This window comes from Cinclus cinclus, chromosome 1, assembly GCF_963662255.1.
Source record: "Cinclus cinclus chromosome 1, bCinCin1.1, whole genome shotgun sequence".
NCBI lineage: Eukaryota > Metazoa > Chordata > Aves > Passeriformes > Cinclidae > Cinclus > Cinclus cinclus.
The window spans coordinates 56,332,670-56,355,838 of NC_085046.1; the positions used below are offsets into that span (position 1 = coordinate 56,332,670).

The 23,169-nt window shown below is 38.6% G+C and overlaps 1 protein-coding gene across 2 annotated transcripts in view; it reads right to left on the reverse strand.

Annotated features, from left to right (window-relative positions):
- PDE1C (phosphodiesterase 1C) overlaps positions 1-23,169 on the reverse strand; it is a 217,241-nt gene that overhangs the window by 43,718 nt on the left and 150,354 nt on the right. For both annotated transcript variants that reach the window (XM_062498241.1, XM_062498250.1), the window contains 4 exons: positions 18,751-18,851; positions 16,890-17,018; positions 8,328-8,429; positions 6,896-7,016 (listed from right to left, as the gene is read on the reverse strand). In XM_062498241.1, the coding sequence (XP_062354225.1) occupies positions 6,896-7,016; positions 8,328-8,429; positions 16,890-17,018; positions 18,751-18,851 (453 nt within the window). The remainder of the gene's footprint in view (positions 1-6,895; positions 7,017-8,327; positions 8,430-16,889; positions 17,019-18,750; positions 18,852-23,169) is intronic.

Below are 23,169 nucleotides of genomic sequence, written 5' to 3' on the forward strand. Positions count from 1 at the left end.
AGGAAAGGAAAGGAAAGGAAAGGAAAGGAAAGGAAAGGAAAGGAAAGAAGGAAAGGAAAGGAAAGGAAAGGAAAGGAAAGGAAAGGAAGGAAGGAAAGGAAAGGAAAGGAAAGGAAAGGAAAGGAAAGGAAAGGAAAGGAAAGGAAAGGAAAGGAAAGGAAAGGAAAGGAAAGGAAAGGAAAGGAAAGGAAAGGAAAGGAAAAAGGGTCTGCAGTGACCATAAGGAAATAAATGTCCAGTCCTAGGTCAAGCATAGCCATAATCCCCTTGGCTAGTAGTAGTTCTCAACACCATGGTTTAGGGATGGTATTCTCCAATTTAGTGCTCCCACCAAAAACCTCAAAACCATGCAATACTTGCTCACTCTCCATTACCACTCCCCCTGCAGTGAGCTGGAAAGAAGAATTGAAGGCATAAAAAATATACAGATCATAACTTAAGAAGAATCTCCTGGTAACATAAATGAGATAAGAAAACAAAGAGTAACAGCAACAATATGAATAGCAAAGTTCTACAAGAGAACAGCAAGTGATTCACATGCAAATGCTCAGCATGGAGCCTAACCTGACTGCTGCCACATTATCCCAACCCAGAAGGCCATTGCCCCATCCCAGAAAAATTATGTGAAGTGGTATAGAATAACCTCTGGGTCCTAGCCATGCCTCCTCTGGCTGCTGTGAAAATTACCCTGTCCTGTTCAGAACCAGAACAGTACCCACCCCTTATTCTATACCATTTGCATTATGCCCAGATTCTACACTTTCCCACTATACATATATATACAGAAAAAAAAAAGTATGTATGTATGTATGTACTTATAAGAACTATTATCATTTTTGCACCCAATGGCCATCCCTCCAAGATGCCTGGTGAGTTCATTTAGTCCATGACTGTGAGTTCCATCCATCCTAGATGTCTTCAAGGGCAGAAGGGTTGGTGTGCTGTTGGGTGGTTGCAAGCTGCAACAGGAGTTCACAACTGGTGTATCTGGAGCAGTCCATATCCATGGTCCATGGTGGTTATGGTATACAGTGTCAGTGTCATTCAGCAGCCAGTATTATACAGATCAACATTACAGACTGTTTTACCCAAAAAAAAAAATCCCTTTGAGGTACACATAATTTTTCCCCATCACTCTGCATTATGCACCAAGTACACTCAGATCCTTGAGCAAAACAATCACACATTTGCTTGAGCACGACTAAGCCAAACTGTCTTTCCAAACATATTCCTCATATGCACTACAGGGACTTTGTCCCCTTCTATGGTATGTGGAGGTTTTAATTGCACAGGGGGAGCTCAATTAGCAAAGCCTCTAGTATGGACTAACCAGATGGCCTCCACAAAATGTAGATCCCAATGTTTGAATGTCCCACCAACTATGGCTTTCATTATGGTTTTTAACAGACCACTGTATTATCCAATATTCCCAGAGGCTGGTGCATTATAGTGAATATGACACACCCACTCCATACTGTGCTCTCTGGCCCAGCTGTCTATGAAGTGATTTTTAAAATTAGTCCTGTTGTCTGACTCAGTCCTTTCTGGGGTGTCATGTTGCCACAGAACTTGTTTTTCAAGGCTCAGGATGGCATTACAGGCAGTGGCTTGAAGCACAGAGCACATCTCCAGTGGTTGTTTCCACCACTGTAAATACATAGTACTTTCTTGGTGGGTTTGAGAGAGTGTGATGCAACCAATCTCTCAGGCCTCCTCATATTTATATTTCAACCACTGTCCTCCATACCACAGAGGCTTTACCCACTTGGCCTGCATGACTGCAGTGCATACCCCACAGTTGTGGATAACCTGAGAGACAGGATCCATGGTTAAGTCTACCCTCAATCACAATCCCATCTCCTCCCTGCTGTAACTCTTCCTTGGTGACCTGAGGCATCATGGGTCCCACTGAGCCAGAAATAATTCACCCTTATTCTGCCAATCCAGATTCACCTGAAACACTTTTGGCAGCTCAATCCACCTATCCATTGTTGCATTGCTCTCCAGTAGCCTGGTTCTTAGGTACACTTGTATTTACATGATTTCATTTTACAAGCCAGGCAGCAATGTGTTTCCACATTTCAGCAGTCAGGACGGGTTCACTCCACACAGCCAACTGGTCTTTTTCCATTGATCCATGGGTCACCCCCAGAGTATTTGTTACCACTGGTCATTTCTCTCATTCAGAAAAAATCTAAAGCCAGCTGGACATCTTACAGCTCTGCAGCCTAGATCCACCTTGTCTAATTTCTGCAATCATCACACAGAACTCCATACAGCAGCTTCTGATTTTTGGTATATTCCTACAATACAGCAGAAATCAGTAAAGAGTGCACATGACTTTTCATTTTCTGGTAGCTGATTATATATGGTGGAACCTCCTCAGCACATGTCATCTTTTCCTCCTCCAATGATGATGATAGTCTAAAATTTTTGCCTTGAGGCCAACTCATGACTTGTGATTTTGCCTTCAGGCCAATATCCCTGGGCAGTTTGGAGTTTCTATTTGAGCTTTCTGAGTGATCAGCACAAACCACTTTGCATGCATGTGAAGCATGATGTGTGAAAAGGCTTTTCCCTTTAAACATCCAGCCCAGAACAGGCTATCAAGGTGCCAGGAGGAGCTGGACTTCAGTGACAATCTCTTCTGAAGCAGCTCGAACTCCTTCATAAACTGCCAGTAGCTCTTTTTCGGTTGAGGTGTAACAGTCCTCATATCCTTTGTATTCCAGACTCCAGAATCCCAGGGGTTACCTTCAAGTCTCCCAGAGTACCTTTTGCCAGAGATTCCAGGAAGGACCATGCTCCCTGGCTGTGGTGTACAGCACATTTTGCACATTTTGTCCTATCCTAACTGAGCCTATCTCTCCCAAGGAATCTCCCATTTAATTTGTTACAAAGCTTGTTGCTGTTAAGGACCCCACAAAATGTTTCTTCATCTGTGTCATTTGAAAGAGAAGGTTTATCATCTGACTGTAATCTGGAATATGCATCCTTCAAAAACCCACGCTACTGAGGAAAGCTTGTGTTTCATTCTTGCTGGCTGGTGGGGACATAGCTGGTATTTTATTGCCCACATCCACAGGAGTCTGATTATATCCATCTTGCTATTTTACTCCTAAAAACTGATATTCCTGGGCAGGTCCCCTGACTTTGCTTTATGGCAAAATCCACCTTCAAGAGGATGTGGATTACCTTCTTTTTTTCAAAAAACTCTCTCTGTTGTGTTGTACCACATAATAATATCATCAATGTGCTGCAAGTGTTCTGGAGCCTCACCCTCTACAGGTTCAGTCTGGATCAGTCCATGACAAATAGTGGGGATATGCTTCCACTCCTGGGGCCATCAGTTCCAGGCATATGGGACACCCCTCCAGATAAAAGCAGACTGTGTCCTACACTCTCTTGACAAAGAAATTGAGAAAAATGCAGTAGCAATGTACATGGTGGCATCACTTTGCTGCCTTGGACACCAGATCATCCTCAAGTTCCAAAATATCCATCACAACAGCTGTCAGTGGTGGTGTGAATTTGCTTAGGATACAATAGCCCACTCTCAGTCCCCACTGGACTTACACACTGGCCATATGGGGCTATTAAAGGGTGAGTGAATCTTGCTGACCACTCCCTGGCTCTCCACGAATCATCTCATGGATGAGGGTCACAGAGTCCGGTTGGTGCGGTGTTGTTGATGGTGCACTGTTGTGGTAGTGATTGGTGCCTGTTGTTCTTTGACCTTCACCAGTCCCACAGCTGAAGGATCCTTTGAGAGACCAGGCAAGGTATTCAGCTCTGTCTCCACAGCAGCTATCCCAAAAACCCAACAATGCCGTCTTGGGTCCTTGAAATATCCTCTCCTGAGTTAATCTATGCCAAGGACACAGGGGGCCTCTGGGCCAATCAGAATGGGGTGATTTTTCCTTTTGTTCCCAGTCAGGTTCACCTCAGCTTCCAGTACTGTCATCTGTTGGGATTCCCCTGTCACCACAGAAATAAGGGATAGATTCTGCCCCTACAAACCTTGATGGTAACAGGGTACATTGTGTGTCAATGTCAACTAAAGCCTTATACTCTTGCAGGTCTAAAGCCATCATATCCACACAGTCCAATAGATCTGGTTGTCACTTTCCTCCTGCTGGAGGCAGAGCCCCTCTAGTTCTAGTCATAGTAGTCATTGTTCAAGTCTTGTGTATATGAACTGGATGTCCTTTCAAGAGGATAAGAAGTAACATTTCATTCCATTGTGTATGACAACTGGCCCACTGGAAACTGGAGCAGCATTTATCCTTGAAGAATTTCCTGTGATAGTTGTCCTTCCTCTCAATTCACACACCTGTGCTGCTAGGGCAGAGGTAGGTTTTCCATGCAACTTCATCATGTCTTCTCTGTGGCTGAGTAAAACTGCATGTTATCTCATGGTGGGAAACCCTTTGTCTTGAGCCAGTGAGTGCATGCTTCCAAAGCAGAGACTGTGGTCCATACTGGAGGGGCATAGGACATTTCCTCTCTAATATGCTTGAATCTTTCAAGTCTGTCCGCAGTCAGGAAGAAAAAAAATTATTTCATATTGCCATAGTACTGTAGTCACCTGAATCCCTCTTTGTTATATTCCTTTCATTGACATCAATGCTAATGAGTTGGTTTACAACAATGGTGTGCTGCACACAAACTTCTGCCACATGGATTGTGTAAACTGGACCTGATCTGAGTTTACAAGGGACTGCTTGTTATTTGAATCCTTCTATCTTACCTCCAGCTCAGGTACTGGACACATTTCTCCACAGCTTTCCCCCTGTTTGACCACACTACTAGAACATACTTGCAAGAATGTATACCTTTCTCTCACACTTGATGGGAGTTGCTCCAGAGGCTAAGACTTTCTGTCCTCTTTCCAATCCCTTTGTCAATTCCCACATCCCGGGACAGGGATCCCAGTTGCATTGCTTCACTACCAGGGTTAGGTACCACAACCTTGTGAACAGACCAAGCAACACTGTGACCAGTGGCTCCATACATAGTAAAACTAATGCTTAGATCAAATTTATTTCCAACGCTCTGTGTTGGAACACTCTTGTGTCCACATCTGTTATTATCTCTTTGTGTCCTACAGTGGGTGCCAAAATAGGCTGTTTTGGTTTTGGAATGGTATTCTTCAGTTTAGTGCTCCCACCAAAAACTCCAAACCATGTTCCCATCATTTACTCCTCTCTTTCCCTTTCCCTCCCCCTGCAGTGGGCTGGAGAGGACAATTGGAGGCACAAAAGGTAAAGATTAGCAACTGAAATAACAATAATCTGCTGGAAACATCAATGCGATAAGAAAGTTCAAGAGAGAGGAAGTGATTCACATGCAAATGTTCACTTAACACCACCCCAACCCATTAAACTGCCCTTCCTCCACCCCTGGAAAATAAAGTGAGACAGAATAGAATAACTTCCAGGTCCTAGCCATGCCACCTCCTGGCTACTGCAAAAATTAGCCCTGTCCTGGCCAAAACAAGGACACCAATTTGTGAGAAGCGTGTGTGTTCTTCTTCTAATGTCAAGTAGGGATGTACTCATTGATCTAGCACTAAATAACTTCAATGAACACAAATCCATGCTTCTTGGTAAGCTTAATGGTTTTCCTGAAGAGGAAATTAATACTGCATCTGAATTAGGAATTAGAATATGAGTTTTATATATAGCTTCATCTAAAAGTGTTGTTATTCATCTTACAAAACTAAAGTAGAATTTTTTGGCTGAAATTAAAATACCCTTAAATATATAAAATAATAGTTTTGTCTTCATTACATGTGTAAAATAAATCAAAACTCAGGTTTTGTGGTAACACATCTTAATGTGAGGTAATCTTAATTCCCTTACATGTCCTTGGCAGTCATGTATTTTAACATATCTAGTATAACTTTGAGCTAGAAAAGCATAAATATGCACAGATTTTCCCCTAAAATTAATGATAAAATCATCCTACTTTCATGAACCTCTTGGGTGGCAAGACAGAATCAGTTGCAGGTATGAGCTATCTGCTTCCACCCAGTAAAATTATTCTTGGTTTGAAAAACAAACCAAAGGATTAATTTTAGAGCAAATTTTTTGCAATATCCTTGTAAAAAAAAAAAAAAAAAGGCGGGGGGGATTACTGCAGTGCCTTTAAAAACAAGCAACATTTTTTAAAATTGTCAGAACTCTTAAAGAATTGTCATATTTTTCCCTTTTGCCTTTAGATTTACTATAGAACATGAAGTTATTGGACTTTGCAGGCAAAATAAGCACTTAAGTGCTAGCATTGCTTAGGTTAGTAATTCATACTGGAGAAAAGTATTCTGTACACTCCTTAAGTGATCTGTTGTTTAGATCATACCTTTTTTTAATTCTTTAAATGTATTTTATTAATCACTTGAGAACCTTGTAACTATCACACAGAGCTCACTGATTTGTCTGATTTGTGGGTCTGTCAACAGGTGGTCCATTATTAACTATATTTTTTATCAGTTAACTTCTTTTAAAGTAAGGGCAAAGTAAGCCTTTTTCACATCCATCACAACAATATAAGTAGAGTTCTATAAAGTACAGCTACACAAACATGGTGTTATGGTTCTAGAGCTAAGTAGAGTGACATATATTCCATATTTTCCTAATTTGAAAGGCATATTAGCTTCCCAAATTAGAATTTCTACTATGTAAGTAATATAGGGAATGTATCAGACACTAGCTTCCTAAGAGGCATAATAGCCAGTGCTAATGGTGCTAGAGGAGAAAGCTTCATATCATTTAGAAGGTTCTTAAAAACATCAGAGAAAATGCAATATAACTGTGATAATATTTTCCTACTTCCTTACCCAGTCCCACACACTCCCTCTCAACTGCAGAAAAGAAAATAACTTCCCTAGATTTACCTGTCTGAAGAACTCCTCTAGCAGAGACATGGTCCAGCGATGATGGAGATCCCAGGCCTTGGCGGGATGACTGATATCTGCTGTATGTAATAACAGTGATAAGGCTTTCGGCTTGTCAATTCTGAAAACCCAAAGGATCAACAAAATTAACTGTCTGCGGTTGCAGGAAAGAAAGTAAAAAATCTTACCTACAGGAAATAAGGTAATTAGAATCTTTGACCAGGATATTTGTGAAGTGGTTTCCCTGATCATAAAATCAGACAACGCTGAAAGACTGTCCTAGTTCTCCAACATACATGACTCCTGTTTTAAAAGAGATACTAAGAAATGAAAAAAGAAATATTGCTCAGCCTTGCTCAGCAACTTTCCTGTCTTACTTGTCCACACTAGCAGTCTTGAAGAGCTGCTCTGTTCCCCATTTCATCGGTGCTGTATTTTATGTAGCTTGGAAGAGAAGATGGTCCCTATCATCCCACTGTAATGAACAATGGGGATCTCTGGGGCTCTGACAAGTCTACAAAATAAATGATAAATGTTTCACTGATAGAAAATGCTTTGTGAGTACAGAAGGGAACCCTGATTTCACAGAAAATAAATGCTGGTGATTTCTTATGACCATAACCTAAGAGGCTAGCCCAAGAACCCAGTAAATAATGCTTTCTTGGTATGGGTGATCTCATTTTTTAATTCTGCTTTTTGGCTATCCAAAATGGTTGAAAGAGTTGTAGTTTCTGAGGGGATCAAGTGGCTAGCCACACCCTGCTCTGATACAGGTGTAATTCTGACATAGGTATAATTCTAATAGAGGTATAATTCTGGGAGGCTCTGGACATACCTGTGTCCAGTGTGAAATCCAACCATCTCAGAGCAATATAGGAGGAATTTTTTGGGGAAGAGCTGTGGACAAAATATTACAGGTCCCAGTGGCATACTGGGAAGAATAAAAGGCTTCCCCCATACTGTTCTATCTGTAATTTTCCAGTCCTTCCCTCAGTGGATCTCAAGTTTTCATCTGTTCTCTGGTTACGAAGCAGGCTCCTTCCAGGGGTGTCAGCTGATACCAGCTGCATAAGGGCAAAGTGCAAGTTACATTCTGCAGGTCGAATATCTTTAACTCATACTCAATTATAGAGGTCACTCTAATGAATCATGTCCTTGATGTTACCCAGCAGGAAAATGCTCAGTGATGCTGGTCTCAACAATGGTGACATTTGAAAGCTTTTGGCCACCAGCACAGAATATAGATGTGCATACAGGCATGTGCCCACCGCTTCCTAAGTGAATTAATTCAAAATTCAACAGCAGAAAGAAAATTGCTATAGATATCAAAGAAAGAAAGGGCCTCTGGAGAGGCACTTTTGAAGTTAAACACATTGGCAAAGCACCAGCTGAAATGCAGCCCCTCACTGCACTGTTTTGTGAAGTGACTCACCCTTCTGGTTGCTGCAAAGCATTCTTCATAGCTTTGATTTGCTGGAAGTGACAGGACATATCGGTAGCCAACACCATCTCAATGACTAGAGCTCTAAATTCCCTTTTGGATAGCATCACAATGAGAGCAGCAAGAAAAGAGAAGCACAAAAACCAGCATCAGACACACTTCAGTTTCTTTTTGCCACTTGCAATTTATTGACAGCAATGCTTTTGTATGTAACTCTTTATTCCTCTTTCAGGGATGGGAAAGAGGATGAAGGATTTTCTGCACAAACACAGAAATGGGAGGAATGCAAATGAAGCCAAGTGGCTAATCCTCGGTAAAATAAATATTAGATGTTTTCTGAAGAGCACATTGGTATTAGTATTCCTTTTTCAATTAAGCACAAACTTCTTAAATTGTTTACTTTTCTAGGGCATTATTAGAGGAAAGGGAAAGAGTGTTTAAAGTCTCAGAATAAGGTAACTTGATTCAACTGGTTGATATGCATGTTTAAAGTTGAGTTACATGGTGGAAAACCACCACATTAAAAAAAATTGTCTGGTATATATGATGCATGCATGAAATAAAGATCTTTGAGAACCTGCAGTACTTCCCTGCTATTATCAATTCAAACTATTCCTGTATGAGATTTTGTTAAGGAAACTTATGGTCCTGGATTTTTTTATTTTTTTTTACTAGAGTTAATTTTCTTCTTAGCTGGTACAGTGCTGTGTTTTGGGTTTAATATGAGAATAATGTTGATGACGCACTGATGATTTCATTGTGGATAACTAGTACTTACTCTAAATTACAGACTTTTGAGTTTCCCATACTCTGACAGTGAGAAGGTACACAAGAAGATGGGAGAGAATAGCCAGGACAGTGATCCAAACTGACAAAGGCATACTTTATACCATAGAACATCACGCCCAGTATATAATCTGGAGCCAGTGATCAAACTGAAAGCTGGTGATAGACTAGGCATCAGTCAGCAGTGGTGAGCAATGGTATTGTTCATCACTTGTTTCTCTCAGATGTTATTTCTCTCTCTCTCATATTTTCATTACTCTTATTATAACTATCATCATCATCATCATTAGTAGTAGTATTACAACACTAGTTTAGACTCCAGTTGAAACATCTCTGAAGATGATATGGATGTCCTTAACAGTTTAAAATACCAGAATATTCCGATCTAGCACACAATACAAATTTCTTTTCTCTTTCTCTCAGTTCAGGTCTCTACAGATTAACACAGGAATGAATGACACATCTCTATGAATGTCTCATTAAATCTATTTTGTTGATTCCTCTCTTGCCTATAGTAGCTGTGCTCAAATTCCAGCCCCAGGCCACCACTGTGTTCAGACCCAAGACTGCTGTGCTTACCTAGTCCTGTGGGTGGCACATCAGGATGTTTCACCATCAGAGTTCTGTAACACTGATGGCATCAGTTGGCCTTGGTCTTTACCCCTTCTAACCACCTCCTCCTCCCAGCCCAGAAGTACAATCAATTGCACAGTTAACAACATTCCAAACAATTATATGATGGATGATTTATTTCCCCCCCCCCCCCCCCCCCAGTCCTGGGCATTTCCCAGCAGCACAAACATCTCTCTTAAAACAACCAATGCATAGAAATATACTTTTACAAGAATATAGTGTGATAATTCTGTGGTAACAATTAACGCTGGGAAACAGCAGAGTTTTTACTACATCCTCTGGACTACATACTCCATCATACCGCTCTGCATGGGCTACTTTGCGAGTAGTTTATTCCACTAGGAATACAAATGCAAAGGGCTTCATTTGAGCAAGAGTCAGTGATTGCAGTGCAAAAATGTACATAAGCTCAGAAACACACAGATACTACTTTCCCTTTCAAAAATGTAAATCTGGAACATGCACATCCTCTGACCTCTGTACATATTTCAGATCATCATTTTCTCTGAAGCAGAAATTAAAAATACTTCAGAGATGGTAAAAAATAAAGGATTTCACTACTGAAAAGTTCTTATTTGTTACTTAAACAGCAGGCATCGCAACAGCATGTAACTTTGAGAATTAATAGGTAAAAGTTACAGCTAATGCAAGGGAGATCTCAAAAGATGTACCACTAGAGGATTATAAGTTTGTGCATTTGGTGCTGAGTTGATATAATGTTGAAATTCATTACAGAGTGAATTGAAGATAGATATTTATCCATTTCTTGGTTTTGCACCTGAGCCAGATTAGAGCTTGGGATACACATAGCGGTTATTTTTTCTCTGACTATCTTGACCACTTTGTTTCTGCAATCTCCTTTAAAGTCTACACTACACATTATGGTGCTGTGCTCTGTATGCTGCCTAGCAGCTCTGGCTAAATAGACCCTGGAAATATTTTACAAGATGTATATCCACTGTAGTGTCTTGACTATATATAATTATTCTAATAATGCACAAAAAGGCTGTTAATATTTTACATTACATACTTCCAGAGTGATCCGATTTTTATTTGTGCTAACATATTTATATTAGAAAAGCACAGCAGAGTAAAAGCAAGTCAACTGAAACAGTTTCCAATTTATTATTTTTAGAGAATATACTTGACAAACTCAAAGAAGAAATGAGGTAAGAGAAGAGGCTGTATTACTTCTAAATATCAACACTTTGTTACTGTCTGAAAAAACTGTCCAAAATATAGCACTGAATACTTAGGCTTTTTAAATATTATTATTGACATATGATGAACAGGCAAGCAAATTCAGATCTCTCATCATGTTACTAGTGAGACAATAAAGTCAGACATCCCACAGGTATTTGTGCAATATCTTGTTGTCCTTTATTCTATAGTACACAAACACAATTTTGTATTCAGGAAGAGGTTTGTGACGAATAAATGTTAATTCATTCAAATACTAACTGTTCTGAGTAATTTCTTCCATAACTTGACTTCAGAAAAATTGTCTAGGTCTTTAATAAAACATAGGTAACTTAAAACTGTATCCAAGAAAAGAAGAAATAGTGCAAGCTGATGAAAAAGGAAAGATGATTTTGTCCCTATAATCTGCCAACTATATCAAACTGGTAAGTTTAGACGCATCCTTGAGTTAATCTCTTTGAGAAAGTCACAGATACATCATACATCATATTAAGTACTCACAAATGTGGTCATATCAGAAGATTTTTCAACACAGATGGCTTGCCTATCAACTCAGACCCAGGAAATACCCCAGAAACAAGCTTCCATTGGCACTCTAAGAGCTAAATCAATCTCCTGTTTTACTCCTGGTCATGTGGCATCATGGCATCAAGTATGGTAGGAATATGGAAGAGATGTCCTGATATCTCCATAATCCACAATGGTTTTCATTAAAGGAAAATAACAGTGCTCTTCAGTACCTTCTCCCCAACTGCATCCTCCCTCCCTCCCTCTCTCTCTCTCTGTCTCTCTCTCTCTCACTCCCCTAAAAGACAGCAAAAATCTAACTCAGAGAAAAGACAATCCTCTCAAGATTCAGTCTGTATGGTGACCTTGAAAAAAAAAGCACAGGCCAATGGGGAGAAAGGAAACTAGGAGACAGCAGAGAGGTGACACCTTCCCCACATCATCAGTGGACACTTCCAAAGCCTATAATCCCTTCTATCACCCAATATGCCCTGAAAACAAGGAACTGAAGTGATGCTGGTTAAATAGGGGCACGTTGGGATCTGCTGTCACCACAGCAGCACAGACATAGCAAACCATCACCAGAAGCACTTTCATGACCAGCTCCACTTTCCTCCTTTCAACAACAGCATGATTTCTGTTTACAGACTGTTTGTTGTTTACTTACTGTAGAGGAAAGAAAAACACCTGCTTTCCTCCTTCACTGCTCTCAACAACTTTTACACAGCTCTGGTTACATGGGAATCAGCCAACAGGGAGAAGCACCTACACAGCCTTAACTCTAATCACTCCTCTCATGAGCCTGTAGCCAGTATCAAATCAGTTGTGCCTTCACTAGAGCCGCAACTGATCTGCAAAAATTCTTTATGCAACGACAGGATGGTCCTGCCTGCATCTTCAACCATCCATTGGTATCTGAGGCAAGAACAAGTCAGGGACAGCAATGTCCCATAGGTCTTCCTGTTTTCACACTAAAAACCTCAGCTCCAGGCCCTGAGGACCTCCAATCCAATAGACTCCTCTCCTCACCCCTGCACAGAAGCTCAGAGGATGCCAGGCTCCCTCCTTCCCTCTGCCCCTGTTTGCTACTTTTGGGTGTTTTGTCAAGACCAGCCAATAAGCAATTAAAAAACAATAGTAAAAATACCCACAAGTTAAAAAAAAAAGAAACTAGTAAAAAGCTAACTTGAAAAACACTATTTAAGAAACAAAACAAAAAAAAAAACCTGCTTTCCTTCATTTGGCACTTTTGAGACTGCATGTGGACTCCTGTGTCTCATTCTGAACTCCCCAGAACAGGAAAGAATCTGCTCTACTTGCTGTGGGCCCATTCCAGCACCTTTGAGATGGGGAGTAGCTGGGGCACATGGCACATGAGGGCACTTGCTGCTGCATTGTTCATTTGGGAAAAGAGAAGTCTCATGGTTCGGTCTGACCAGTGAGCTTCCAGCACATTTAAATCAATTCCCTGTCCCAATACCACATAAGGAAACCTCATATATTTAGCTCCCACATGTACTTCATTATTGAGAATTTTGCTATCTAGAAGAGCAAAGGCCTTAAAAAAAAAAAACAAAACAAGAAGCATATATAGCAAACATGATTTCCCCTGCTTGAATCTGCACTCTTTGTAGTAGAACACAAGGTATGGGTACAGTCTCTCCTTCCTTCTTCCTGAGTCTTAGTGATCAAAGTGTAAGCACATTGGGATGCAAGTATTCTTTGCCAATGTGCAGAGTAGTGGCATTGCATCTCTAGTTATTGAGATATAGGAGGAAAAATGTTTCATCTAAAAGGTAGAAATCAAACGTAGATGCAGAGCATTGCTGTGAATACTGTCTCCAAAAAACAAACAAACAAACAAACAAACAAACAAACAAAACAAAACAAAAAAAAACCCTTCTGTTAACTCCAGAGCTCCTCTGACTTTAAGATATTTAACCTCACAGTCAGCAGGGCCATGCAGTCAACTATCTTTTTACACCTTGGTTTCTAATCAACAGCTCTGTTTGGTTTGTTCCCTCATGGAGCCATGGAGTTGACTGGCAGATATCCAGCACAGCTTACAGGAACCCCCGCATGCAGCAAACCATGGAACATGCTCAACTGACAGGCTTGCTGCACCTCAAGGAATTAATTATCAAGTTTGTTCTAACATAAATAAAAACACTGGGACTTTTTGGTGTATTTTGTTTTGGTTTAGGGGGCTTCTTTTCAGGTTTGGGTTTTTTTTTTCCTTTTTAGCCTGCTATATTCTTTCTCTCTCTCACAGAGTAAAAGATGCCCAAATCATCCAACTCTTACTCACATATTTTCATGTCCTTCCAGTTCTCTCTTTTTTAACACTTGCCTTGCTTTATTGCACCCTGAGACAAAATAAAAAACCCCATTCAGCCCTGGTGCATCAGAGGCTAAAATGAAATAGCAGTCATTAATTCACATGTGTTCTTTTTCAATTAAGCTGGCTTACATAGAAACCCACAATGACATCGGCTAACAGTGACAAGAATTTATAGAAGTCTTAAACAGGAAACTTACTGCACAGTTACAATAGTTTCATCTCCTAAACTGATCTATGTGGCTAATATTGTTCAGTCAAAGTCTCAGCAATTTATTATTACAGAAATTAATAGGAAAACACTACATTAAAAGAAATATCATCATTGGCTGATACTCACTAAAAGTATAAAACTCAGAATATGCATGTGCCCTTCTGAGAGCCTAGGAACAAAATTTTACATGAAAATTTTACATGATCTTGCAACAATGCACACACTATTACTTATGGAAAAAAGCATATGATCAAAGTCAGTTAAGAAAAGTCCTGGTTTCTCAGTGCAATCTTGAAACAAATAGCAGTGATTCACAAGGAGGGTTCAGAATTATTTGAGGGACACAACACCAAGCAGCTTCACTGAGAAAGTCAGTATTGAATTCAAAGTTACTTCCCAAAGTTATACTCATATACAATGCTAAACTAAACATTTTACAGAGACCTTTTTTATTCAGTCTTTATTCATATTACTTTTATTTTATACTTGGCAGTAAAGGTTTCAATAAACTGCATGGAACTTACTAATAATTAAATACAGTGTCAAAAAAGACATCTGTAACATTATATTGTAAAACATACATTCAAGTCTCAGTTTATTTTCTTAGTTCACTGTGATCTGTTTCTGTTACACTTTTTTTTACTTGATAACTTGCACAAATGGGATTCACAAAATGCAGCAACTCAATTAATTTAATTTTCAAATATTTAATAAGCACCAGAGAAATATACATATTTCTCTGTGGAGGAAAAAAAAAAAAAGTTGTTTAAACACTAGCAAGCATTCAACTCTTTTCTTCTTGACTGTAACCCAAAAGTTTACTTCCATTCTCATCTGCTTTCCTTACAAAAGCAGTGGCCATTTATTTTTCAACTGTGAAATGTATCTCCAATTTTCTATGTATCTTTCCTGAAAATACATTCCCTAATTAGATGACAGAATACCAAAAAAGTTATAAAATCCACATAGACATCTAGGATTGCAGATCATCGGATCTTCCTTTCCTAGTAATATGAAAAAAGGAGTCAGACCTCAGCTCAGAAAGGTAGTAGAGAATTTATATTCCAAAAAATATCACTCGGGCCTTTTGCAGAGGGAGATTTATCAATCTGAAAAAGTGAAGTTAAATTTGGGCACATCTTAATTAGTTGCCCAAAGCATCCTTCAATACTGAGGGTCCTACTTTTGAGTCCTAGAATGGGGAAACTCTGGGCTTCTTGGGTTTTATTTTTCAAAACCTCAGCTTTTGCTAAGTCAGTTAATGTTTACAGTGCTTCCCAAATGTTTGCCTATGGGATTTTGTAGTGGCAGTCAAAAGCAAAAGCACATAGAAATTATATTGTTTTGGAATTGCAGCACTTCCAGACAATGCCCTTTATTCTGCAGCTGCTGCTTGATCACCAGCTATAAAATTGTACTTATTTGAGAGAGAACAAATAAGCTATTCAAACCACTGAATATTTTTGCTCGGGCAAAAACTGCTTAGTCAGTTACAATATTTTTTAAAGGGATGGGTTAATATTTGAAACTTCGGTTCTAAGCACATTGCATCAACAGAACACTCATATTGGCACTAGAGAATCAATGAGAAATATCTGAAACTGGCTTTGATTCAATCAAAAACTTTAAACGGTTTAAAGCTCAAAACAGACCATTTACCTAAAGTCAGTATCTATGCAGTGAAGCATACTCAATTAGCTGCTCCACTAAAAACCATGGCTGTTCCTTGTAGAAAGTGGCTCTAAGGCTGATGTTTCTAGTCACAGTTCCATAATTTTCCTCACTAACATTAAATGAAGCAGTAATTTTCTGCCAATATTTGACAAGGCATTTCCATCTGTACCTAAAATAGATTTTTGACATCTTCATGGAGATATTTCCTCTCTTTTCCTTCTTGCCGCCCACCATGACACTATTCTATGCATTGGCAGATAAGGTTTTCAGGACACTCCTGAAAAGCACTCCTGAAAGCACTCCTATTGACTGAAATCAGCACTGTAAGTTCCTGGTGTTTGGCTATAGGATCACATCACTGTCAACAAGTTGAAATAAACAGGAAACTCAGGCTAAACAATTAGCAAACAGAGCCTTTACTGACCATCTTGATAGAAGTAAGCCCAGAGACAGGTTTATTTCCCCTCATTTCTACTAAAATTAGATTAAACAACTCCTCAGCATTATGTTACGTTTAAGAATATGTAGAAGGCACTGTGTATCACATAGGATTTTGTAAGTTGCTTCCTTTCCCATGAAAAAGACCATGGGGTTGGATCCTTCCTGTCTAGCACACTAGGCTATTTTTAAATTATCACCCCTTGAAATTCACAAAACCCCTAAAAACAGAAAACTGTAATCACTTTGAACTGTCTGCTATTAGAAAGTTAATCATGGGCTCATTTTGGCACATAAATCATATATTTCATGAGGCTTATTTTAAATTACAGCTTCTTAAAACTCCTAAACATATGTAGTAGATCTATGCCTCCTGGACTGGAGTATGTTTTGCATTAAGTCCCATTTATAATATCCAGACAGGATGTGTTAAAGTAGATAAAAGTTATATTTATGCTTTGGGAGAAATAAACAGCAGGCTAGCTCTACACTCAATTACATGTAGACAAAGAGTATCTCTGTGATACTTAATAATTTGTCAATTTGTATACTATAACCCATTGTCACAAAGTCTAGTCTCACTATCAGAAGTGAAAATTGAAAGCAGGACTAAACAAGACAAAAGCCTTTTAAAGTTCTTTATCTTGGAGCATAGAAAGACTAATATATAATATACAATAATGCATATTACTATTCAAACAAGTTAATACCAGTCTATGATGATGCTGCAATATTTCTAGGCAGCCACCATGTTCAGTTTTACCTCCAATCATCCTTTGAGAGATTAGATAAAATATTCATGTCTTCATCATCTTGCAAAAGACGATACGCCGCACTAACATGGTGATTTTCGAGCACAGACCGGTCATTATATAGAATGGCTGAGTCTGACCTAGCATTTAAAAGAAAACATAGGAAAGGTTGTTTCTTCCCTGTCTAAAGAGACTCAGAAGTTTTATTTTGATCAGCTACAGCAATTAAGTCTATAGAACAGATATGAGAACTTTAAGAGTATTTGTAATACTTTATTAATTGCTGTTACTTAGTAAAATAAATTTAAACAACACTTCAAAATCTACTTCACCAGATAAGACTCACCTAATTGCCTTGTTACATGCTTGAAAACAAATGTTGAAAGCTGTGAGAGATATGTAAACTTTGAGTAGAACCATGAGGCTTTTTCCTAGTTCTCATGAATGTCTCTCTGATATTAAAATCTGAGTGTACCCAAGTAATTAATTGCAAGATGTGACCCAATACTGTTTCCAGAGCAGCAAACTGGCTATAAGCAAGATATTACTCAACTGATTTCTGACATCTATATGCTAGACTATGCTGTCTTGCAAAGCAATTTCCAGTGGGACAGAGTAAGACCAAAGGTACTTCATGCCTGATTTTAAGGCCCAGAATAGAGATCTGTGATTGATGGATGGGTAAACTGGTCTGAAGACATAGAAGTTAACAGCAACAGAGGGTGAATATGTTTTGCTGCAGTCCTCACTCATATCTGCTTCACAGAGAGCAGTGTATATTTTTATCCTATGACACTACACACCATCTGATGTTCAATGTTAGAAAAATTAAATTACAACTGTCCTTCTCTGAATATTTTTATAAGTATTTGGAAAGTATAGCAAATCCCTAATTCCTGTATGCATGAGGTTGTAAGAAGAGTAGTGTGGCTTCAGAGACAGCGAGTTCTTTCTACATTTCCAGTCTTTACTGTGCATATGTGTTTTTTATCCTAGAAACCATTACTGATGCACAGCAAAATTCAGCTAACACACTACAGACATCTATTTTAATTACAGACATGTAATCTAATTACAATGCATCTTAGAAATGTCTGAGTGTGCACTGACAGCTGAGGACATTTAGACATTTTGGCATTTCTACCAGTACACTCCTATTGTCAAAATAATACACAGACATTAGATACCGAATTATCACTGAAACTAGAGACTTCATAATCTTTGTACACTTCTGAATTTTGCTGCCATCTTCATCTTATTTTTCTCTCTTCCACCAACCCAAAAGCTTTATAAAATACACTGTTTCAGTGTAGTTTGTGATCAGTTAATTACGCTCTAGCAATTTCTGATGCTTTAAAAAATATTTCCCTGATTAGGTAGTGGTAAGAACATCCCCTTGCTGCAGGTGTGGTTTTCCAGTCAAGTAAAAATAGTATGTGTAGTGTTCATGTTCACTGATGATTGCAACAAACACAGCTGAATACCTGACTTATGCCGATAATGTTTGATTCTTCAAATTAAACAAGGAGAAAAAATTGTAAAATTACAGGATCTCCTTCAAAACATTATCTTCACCAAAATACATCACTCTATACAGCCATTTGTCTTTGAAAACTTTACATGGAAATATTTTTGGAACTTTTTTTTTCCTAGTTATTAATATGAAACAATGGTCATGAATTGAGAATACATGCATTCCATTGTGAATGTTTGAACAAGAGAAAATTAAATATAACCTGAGAAAGTGAACTTTCCACCTGTAACACTTGAAAGCAGAAGTTCCTGCACTTTTCTAAGGTGGCTGTGCTGTTATTCTCCAAAGGTTTCTCCCTCTATTTCCCAACCGTTCATCATGATTTACAGTGGCCTCACCGTGTCTGGATGTGAAAATTGTTGGTGGTTCCAGTGTGTTCATAGTCATGTACAGCAGCTGCAAAAATCATAGCGAAGATCTCCAGCTCTGTCAGCCAGTGCTGAAAAGAGATTACAGTACAATCAGGTAAGTTGTCTTTTTCTCAGGCTTTCGTCTTCTAAGATAAGTTATTTATCTTCTATTGACAGTCAATGTTGCATGTCATTACCTTTCCCCTGCAGCCTGCCAGCTGTTTTAAAGCAAATTTCTCTGGTTGATACATAAAAGCCAAACCAGTGTTCATTCTGGACATTCAACTAAATAAACAGAACTTCAGCAAATTGTTTCAGGATCTGATAAGCCTTAAGGCAGAGCAAGGGGGAATGTGTGCCCTTCTGAAAGAGCAATGTTTGAAGAACAAAAACAAGGAAAACTCAAGAAAATCAAGGTTCATCATGGGGAACTTGATCATAGATGTGCAGGTAAATACATACCACCAGGTATGTATTTCGAGTTCAGTTTACCTGAGTAGCAGAGACTCAGATACAGAAGAATGTCACTATTTTCCAGAAAATTAAACATCTTTGTCAATCACTGAATCATGAGGAGAACAAGGAAGATAACATCAAAAGATGTACATCCTGTAATTTATTTATTATTTTTAAAATCACTTGAGAACACTGAAGTTTGTGGGATTTTTCCTAATTCCCTAGTCAAAGCCTTATTTTACAATGCTTAAGTCACTTTTGCCTTAGATTTATAAACTATTAATTATTAATTATAGATGGTTTTAATAATTTTTTATCTGAGACAATAAATGATTTTATTGTCTATTTTTCCACTGGTAGTCCATAAGGAAGTTGTTAACATCAAGCAACTTGGAGTCAGAGGTTTTAGATACTGTAGATGCTGTAAATATTTTTATGAAATGCTTAAATGTATTGCATTTAGAAATAGCCTTTACCACAGTGATTGCCAAATACTTCTGTAACACCTCACTGTCATCCTGCAAACATTTTGACAGCCATTCATATACAAGCTGCCTTTTAATTCAAAGCCTTACTGCTAAGGCACTAAGGCTTCCAAAATCTATTCTAGACATCTACTATAACTTAGGGGCCACCACTAGTGTGTTAAGCATGTGCAGGGAAGCACAGGTAACAGTGCTGTGTTGCTGCACACAGCAACCTGTCTAGTTCTTTATCTGTGTTTCACAGTCCTGAATGACCAGTGAAGATTGGAGCACATCTCAGTATTACAGATTCCCTTACATTAAGGATGTAATTTGAAAATGTAGCCCAGAGATATTTTGCATAATGCTACTGACCATAAGCAACATAGTTCTTGGGATTGGGTTGTTTCTTTTTGTCTGTTTGGGGATTTTTTTTAATTTTTTTTTTATAATAGCAAGAGTGAGAGAGAGGATGGTGAGGAGTACAAGAAGTTAGCAGAAATGGAAGCTTCACTGTTTTCTCATATCTACACAATTGATCCAGAACATGCCTGAACAGCACTGATGGTGGAGAAATCTATTCAATTTTGTTTCCAGGTGTGACTTGTAAATAAGGAATGATTTCCAATTGATTAAGAACATTATTCAACTTTCAAGCAACAATTTCTGGCAACTCAAGGGGGGAAAAAATAGAACTAGGGCTTCCAGGCTACATATCTAGATCTGGACTTTCATTGCTAACAGGGGTCTGCCATTTCCCAAAAGGGGAGCCTGCAAATGATAGAAAAAAATCAGGGCACAAATACTGTCAAACAGCCAGAGCAAGCCTGTATTATGCATGCAGAACTCATTCAGGACACATTCAGCTAGTCCAACGCATCCACTTCAGACCATGTGGACAGCATCTGACAATTCCCAATTCAAGATCTCATGACCCAAGTCTTAAAGCATCACTGAGGCAATGATGTAGTGTTTGAGGTTTCCTACCTTGTCTCTTCAGGAAAAGTGCTGACTTGCATACCTTACCAAAGCATCACTTGTTGAACAATTTTGGCTAAGGTAGGTTTTTAAATAGAGTGTATTGGATCTTTCCTATATTAGCAGTATTAAGTATCATAACAGCATTCCAGGAAGATCACTCAGAATAAAACTGGAATTACAGCTGTTAATTGTTGGTAATAAATAAAGCACTGTAAGTAGAACAAAGTGGAAATGGGCTTCTGAGTAACACAAGGTAAGTAACTGGAACTTCTTAGTCCCTTTTTTCCTGCCACAACCTTGCAAGAGAAAGCAAACAAGATGGCAAAGAGCCTGCAGAGAATGGATGCAATCTCCATCAAAGTGCCGACTTTACATTTCACTGCTTTGTGGTAGATTTTATCTTGGAGACAGAGAGAGAATTTTTAAAGAACAAAGCTACAAGAAACAACAGGACAGTGTCACAAAAGATGAAAAAAACAAGGAAATGTGAATGGTTTTGATTTCTAAAGGGCTGGCAAAACCAATCCAGAATAAAAACATATGAAACTTTCTGCGATGGTAGGAGGTGAGAAATGGCAGAGGGTCAAAGGCATGAAATACCAAGTACTGGCTTCCACAATGAAAAAAAAGGGCAAGGAAGCATGATTGCCTTTCAAAAACATACAATAAGTGTGAAGCATTAGCTACTAGGGTGGCTTATTTGCATGTAAGCAAAAGGATTGATGAATTTAAAAAGAAGAAGGAATAGGAAAGAGTAGTATTTCCAAATCTAACAAAAAAAACAAAAAAAAACAAAAACAAAAAAACCCACGCATTTCCAAGGAATTGGTGCAATGTAAGTAATTGACTAGTTTCCTTCCCAAGAGTTTATTAACTTTTATTCCAAAGTAGGTATTACTTTCAAAGCTTATGATGATCTGTTTATTAATCACAATAGGCTAATGGAGAAAATTATCTCACTTCCCTTTAGTACTAAAAGATGTGACAGAAGTCCTGCACTTTCACAATTTTCAGGTCTGCTACAGGAAATAGTCTCCTGTAGTTCTTATCAGTATCCGAGAAAGAAGTCTTAAGCTTTATAATTTTCCCTCCATTGTCTAGGTTAAAAAAGAGATTGTGTGGTATTCCAAAACAGTTATAAAGATTAGTCAGAAAACAATACCAAAGAAAGTAATAATCAGAGCTTCACAACAGAGTTTAATGAAGAAACAAAATGAGCAAAAAGTGTGTCAGCTCTTGGAAGCTGTTCCTGCATATCATGCTTGTATGCCAATCCTCTATGAGATAAACATCAGATTAATTCCAAATTCTCTTTTAACATTTTGTCTATGAGAGAGCCAAAAATTTTGTAGTCCACAGTAAAGTATAATGAACTAATTCTAAAGCATCATCCTGAGGGAAAAAATAACAGGAAAGCTGATGAAATGTTACAAAAGGGGAGGGAAAGAAGATTTAATTGAAAAAAAACAATTAAAAAAAGGAGGGATTAAATAAAATGAACTCTTCAGTGGGTTCATAAATAACAGGGAGCATGGGAGCAAGACAAAGGCAAATGAACCATGAGAAGATAAGCCAGTAACAAGCTTCTTTTAAGACTAGAACAATTTTAACTATATAGACTATTTAAATGTGAAAAAAGCAAATTTTTAAATTAAAAAGTTAATTTAAATAACTGGTCAGCAAGAAAAATGGGGGAGCTCCTATTTTTGTATATAAATTTTTCAAAAGTGGTTTTCATCCCATTGGTGAAGAATTAAACAGGACCCTAAAATACTTCTCAAACCAAAATCTTGTGTTCCAGCATGTCCAAGTTGCTTACATAAACATTATAAAAGTGATTAACTGAAGAACTATGCATACTACAGTAATGATAAGATACTGATGTGTGTAAATCCTGGAAAGAGGAAAATGCCCCCTCCATTTCTTTACTGTGTGTGAACACACTAAGCGTGTAAGAAGCTAGCCCTGCTGTGAGCAGGACACTAGGACTGATGACTTCTCATTTTCAAACTACATTAATCTATGCACTTGGAGATTGGTTGTTTAGTTCAGGGAAAGTGACATGAAAACAAAGAAGAAAGAAAAAACCTGAAACCAAAGTTTAAAACCACATTCAAACAAGAGAAACACAGCTGAAATGCACAGTGCTGCAACTTTGTGGTTTCCTATTGTGTTATACTGGATCCTAAGCCAAATTACAGATATGATTTGGGTGTGGGAAAGATTAGTGCTTGGGAATATTCCTGGGAAGCAGAAGACACTCCTTTGGACTACAACCCCATTATACGGGTTTACATGGACTACGGTCTGTGTAGCTAATTGCAGTAAGAATACATGGGGACAGAGTGGCTGGACAGTGCCCAGGCACAAAGGGACCTGGGGGTGCTGGTTGTCAGCCGGCTGAACACAAACCAGCAGTGTGCCCTGGTGGCCAAGAAGGCAAATGGAATCCTGGCCTGGATCAGAAATAGTGTGGCCAGCAGGAGCAGGGAAGTGATTCATTCTC